Below are 4,649 nucleotides of genomic sequence, written 5' to 3'. Positions count from 1 at the left end.
TTTACCTTTTGTCTGAAAACAAAGTCTGTTCTTGCCAGTCCTCTGTATTAATTATTGCTCGAAAAGTCTTGCCATACCAGTTTATTCCTCTGTATTTAATTTAGTTTCTTAGTTTATTCTTACATTTTGTTCTTCATGCATTTTCATTCAGTTTTCTTTGATTAGTATTGTCCTCTCTTGGTTTATTGTTGTTCTCTTTAGTTTCTTTCCTGTTGCTAGTTTAATTTAGTTTTTACTGACGCTCACGACCTGTAATCTTCACTCATCACCTGCTGCGCCACTTAATCATCATGTGTTTCACCTTATTTGACACTCATATTGATTTTTCACTGTTGAGCGTCTGTTTTTATGCCCTGATTCACGTCTAGTTTGTCGCTCCGTTCTATGTCCCGGTTCTCCTGTTTCTGAGTTTTGCACAACGTGCGCATCTTTTTTTTTTCTTCTTTTTTTTTTTTACCCCCCTCCGGTTTCAGAGCGGTTGGGAAGCGTATCGATGGAAAAAAGCAGATTCACGTAAGCTTTTTAAAATAACTGAAAAAATCCCGATATATCTGATGATTGAAATTCAAAAGTGCTGTGATACTACCGTTTCATACCAAACCACTTACATCGTCGATATTAACTTTATAAAATGAACGCTGTCTATCGTGGTATCCACCCATGGAAGGATTTTATTATTATTATTATTATTATTGTTATTATTATTATTATTATTATTATTATTATTATTATTATTATTATTATTATTATTCAAATGGGTTCATTTTTCAGAGGAATATACAGTGAGGGTATCTGATTTTAGTCATTACATGTTTATCAGAGCAATATTCTGTTCTTTCATGAAAATGTGCAGAATTCAGACGGACATTAAAACACTTTTTATAAGTTGCTGCTTTGACATGATCATAGCACTGACAAAACATATGTACAAAAATCCTCAATAAAACAAAATATTTTAAAATCAGACACCAGACAAGTGAATCACAGCAATGTCATCAGACGGTGTAATGCTGACCTGATGTGGTGAAGCTACCAGTAGCAGGAGCGCGGAGCTGTGCCAAGAAGCCAACAGAAACACTGAAGAGAAGAAGAGCTGTCATGCCATCAATACAATTGCAGCCAAGCATGTTTTAATGTTACACAATACAGTTTCAGCAAGTTGCTCAAAGTCTAAACTGGTATTGTTGTGTATTTAAGGTGTAATGTTTATCTTTGAGCAAACGCCCCCCAAAGGAATCCCAGCGCCCCCCTTTTGTAAAAATTTCTGCCAGCACCCCTTGCCGTCTTCTGAACCGCCCCCATCATGATGTTATGATCTGCTATAATAATATCACTTCTGAAATATTACCACCTGCAGTTTGCTTATCGCCATGGTGTTGGAGTAGAAGATGCCATCAATACACCTGCTTCAAATAGCCACTATCATCTGGACAAAGTAGGCAGCACTGTGAGGATCATGTTCTTTGATTTCTCCAGTGTATTTAACATTGCAGTTTAACAATTTCTGACAAAACAGTATTGAGCTGCTTTGTCAGAAACTTCAGGCCTCAACAATTACCTGGATCTATATCTACCTGACTAACCAGACCAGTTAGTGAGACTGAAGTTAGTGTGTCTAACCAGGTGGTCAGTAGCACAGGAGCACCACAGTGCACTATGCTCTTTCACTCTGTCCGCTTCAGACTTCTGTCATCTCCAGAAATTCTCAGATGACTCTGCAGTTGTCGGTGTATCAGAGATTTGATTTAACATGATTTACCACAGCATTTAGTTTCCCTTTTGGGTCAATAAAGTATTTTTTAATTTGAATTTGATTTCAAAAACTTCATCAGAGAAAAAAAATGTAAATGTGTTCAATTTGATGACACAACTTTTCAGTGTGGGATTATATTTTTTTCTTTTATTACAATATGCTAATCAGCAGGTATTGAAGCTTACATTAGTATGATCTGCTATAATAATAACATGGCACAGTTCTGCTGCTTGTGTGAATGTTCTGCATACATTCCTGCCCTGGTCAGACTAACCAAACCAGAGACTCTGCAGCTCCAGGTTTTGCACCTGAAACTGCAGAATCTTGGAAATAACAACTCCTTGTTAGAAAATATGATTCATAAAACCAAAACCGTTGAAAGTAACATTAGCTATGCAAGCAAGTGGTGCGATAATATTCCAGAAGCAGTTTGTTTTGCAGCTAAAAGTGTGGCTTAAATCTATATATGGTAACTGCAGGAAATCAGAATACGGTATATACCAGATGTGAATAAATCAGTTTGTATGGATTTTTTCTGTCTGATCTTCAAAAGATATCTTTTGCATTTTATTAAAGTGTTGTTGATTTTTAACTGCTGACTATCTAGCAGGAGTGAAATGTTTTCTTTTTTTTGGAGAATCAATTAATAATTTAGTGGTGTGTTACCACCACCAGGCATAAACAGTGGTTTAGCCCTTGAGTTGAACCGCAGCACAGGAGGAAATCCAGCAGAACAGTGCTATTGATTTGGAGTATTGGCTTGTTTTTATAAGTACGAGTACGAGTCCTTGACGCTGGTATCGGGCCAATACTGCGATATGTACTGGGACACCAGTAGTAAGATTTTCTGTAGATCTGTTGTGGAGAGTGCAGTCTGTTCTGCCATCAGTTTTTCTCCATTGAAGGCTGTATAACTCACAATCCTTGTGCTGTCTTTACACAGCTGGAAGACTGTGACTATAAACCGTTGGACCCTAAGGACATTAGGTTACCCCCTCCTATGCCGCCCAGTGATCGGCTACTAGCTGCTGTGGAGGCTTTCTACAGCCCTCCTTCACATGATCGACCTCGAAACAGGTATGCATGTCTTAGCTTTGATTTTAAGAGGACTTCAAGTAAACCATGAAGGGTCTCCAAACATAAAGTAGACAAAGTAGGTGCTTTACTGTACTTATCTGTTAGAATAACTCAGAAATGTCAGAAACTTTAGATCATTTTAAAAGACCAAAAAAGATCCACCATGTGCAACAGCAAAAACAGGAAGTAATGCAACGTACCTTACTCACAGTCCTTCAGCAGAAAAATAAAAGTTGGTACTTCTTAACATCTGTCCTTATTGAGTTACAAGCAGACTTCTGTTGGTTTCCATTCACAATACTGCACTCAATGCTGTCACCCCCTACACCCATCCCCTGGTACAACAGATGACCAACTTATCATCTTGGTCCCAGAGTTCTCAGTTTTCCCTCCTGATGCATCCATCTGCCTCTTTTAAAAGATGAATCTATCGGCCAACTCAGAGACACAAGTGGACATTACAGTGAAATGGAGCTTCTCCCAACTTTACTGACTTCTTGGACCCAGCAAAGTTGACTTTTTCTCTTACCTCTGGAACCTTTTCAGCCCCTTTCAGCTTCCTTCTGATCAGCTGAAAGGGTCTTAAAAGTATTCAGGTTGTTTTAAGTAAATGCAGTGAAGTAAAGCATTCTCAATTACCCTTTATGTATGAATGGTGTTCTAAAAATAAGCATGACTTTCCTTGAAGTAAACCTTTCAGTAAACCTTATGTTTTTCTTCCAGTGAAGGTTGGGAGCAGAATGGCCTGTATGAGTTCTTCAGAGCCAAGATGAGAGCTAGAAGAAAAAAGGAACAGGAGAAAAGAAACAGGTGGGTCTCTTCTGGATTAGAATCTCTGTTCTACCTATTCAGCTCTTACACAATGAAACCTTAAACTAAAGTTGAACTAATGCAACAATGGAATTGTTTTTTTCTAAAATTAAATAAGGATTACAAATCTTAACCATCTTGTTTGTCTTAAATGGTATTTTTGCTCCTGCTGTCAAACTGCTGTCTTGGTGATTTTTTTTTAAAATTTTGTTATTTAATTTTTTTTTTTTTTTTTTCCCTTTTAGCGGTCATGGAGGAAGTCGCTCAAGGAGTCGCTCTCGCAGCAGGAGGAGATCATCTTCTCGCTCAAGCTCTCACTCCTCAAAGTCCTCCAGGTCACGTTCTGGTTCATCTCACTCTCGCAGCCGATCCCGCTCCTACTCACGATCCAGGTCTGAACATTCGCATGTCACACACATACACACACGGATGTTTGTCATGCTGTCTTTGTGGGGACTTTCCATTGACTTCTACAACAAAATTCTAACCATTACATACCTAACCCTAACCTAAACTCAATTCACACTGTAGTCCAAAAACTAACCCCTGACCCAAAAACAGCATTTCCCCTTGTGGGGATAAGGAGCAGTGGATCCCCACAATATTAATATATGTCAGGAAAATAGTCCCCACAATGCATCATATACACAGTACATGCACACATACGCCTGATACACTCAAGAACATGTCTAGAAACTGATCACCATCAATATTGAGACCATGGATGGATTGAAGTGTGTCAGTGTTAACAGCATTAGTTTTTGATCCTGATCACATTCCGTCCACAAATGCTTGATTTATGATAAAAAATAAAAATAAAAAAAATCACCACAAATGATGCGTATAGTGGTTTCAAATTAATTTCTTAATAATCTTGTCTCTGTAGAGTTTAATTAAATTGGACTCTGGACTGATTCTGACTCTGAGATTGGAGGGGGAAAAAAAGAGTTCTTCTTGCGCTTATGCTTCATTCAGACAAAATCTGTGATTAATCAACAATCCTGGGCAG

The 4,649-nt window shown here is 38.1% G+C and overlaps 1 protein-coding gene across 1 annotated transcript in view; it reads left to right on the top strand.

The window, feature by feature from the left end:
- LOC106941790 (calcium homeostasis endoplasmic reticulum protein-like) overlaps positions 1–4,649 on the top strand; it is a gene marked incomplete at its 5' end in the record, with an annotated part of 22,467 nt that overhangs the window by 11,295 nt on the left and 6,523 nt on the right. Inside the window, 3 exons of the mRNA XM_015024907.1 lie at positions 2,697–2,830; positions 3,554–3,640; positions 3,886–4,032. Of these exons, the coding sequence (XP_014880393.1) occupies positions 2,697–2,830; positions 3,554–3,640; positions 3,886–4,032 (368 nt within the window). The remainder of the gene's footprint in view (positions 1–2,696; positions 2,831–3,553; positions 3,641–3,885; positions 4,033–4,649) is intronic.

This window comes from Poecilia latipinna, unplaced genomic scaffold (assembly GCF_001443285.1).
Source record: "Poecilia latipinna isolate Pla-1442-1.1 unplaced genomic scaffold, P_latipinna-1.0 Scaffold3868, whole genome shotgun sequence".
Lineage (NCBI taxonomy): Eukaryota > Metazoa > Chordata > Actinopteri > Cyprinodontiformes > Poeciliidae > Poecilia > Poecilia latipinna.
Note: the sequence above shows the minus strand (reverse complement) of the source record. Positions and strands in the feature narration are given on the sequence as shown.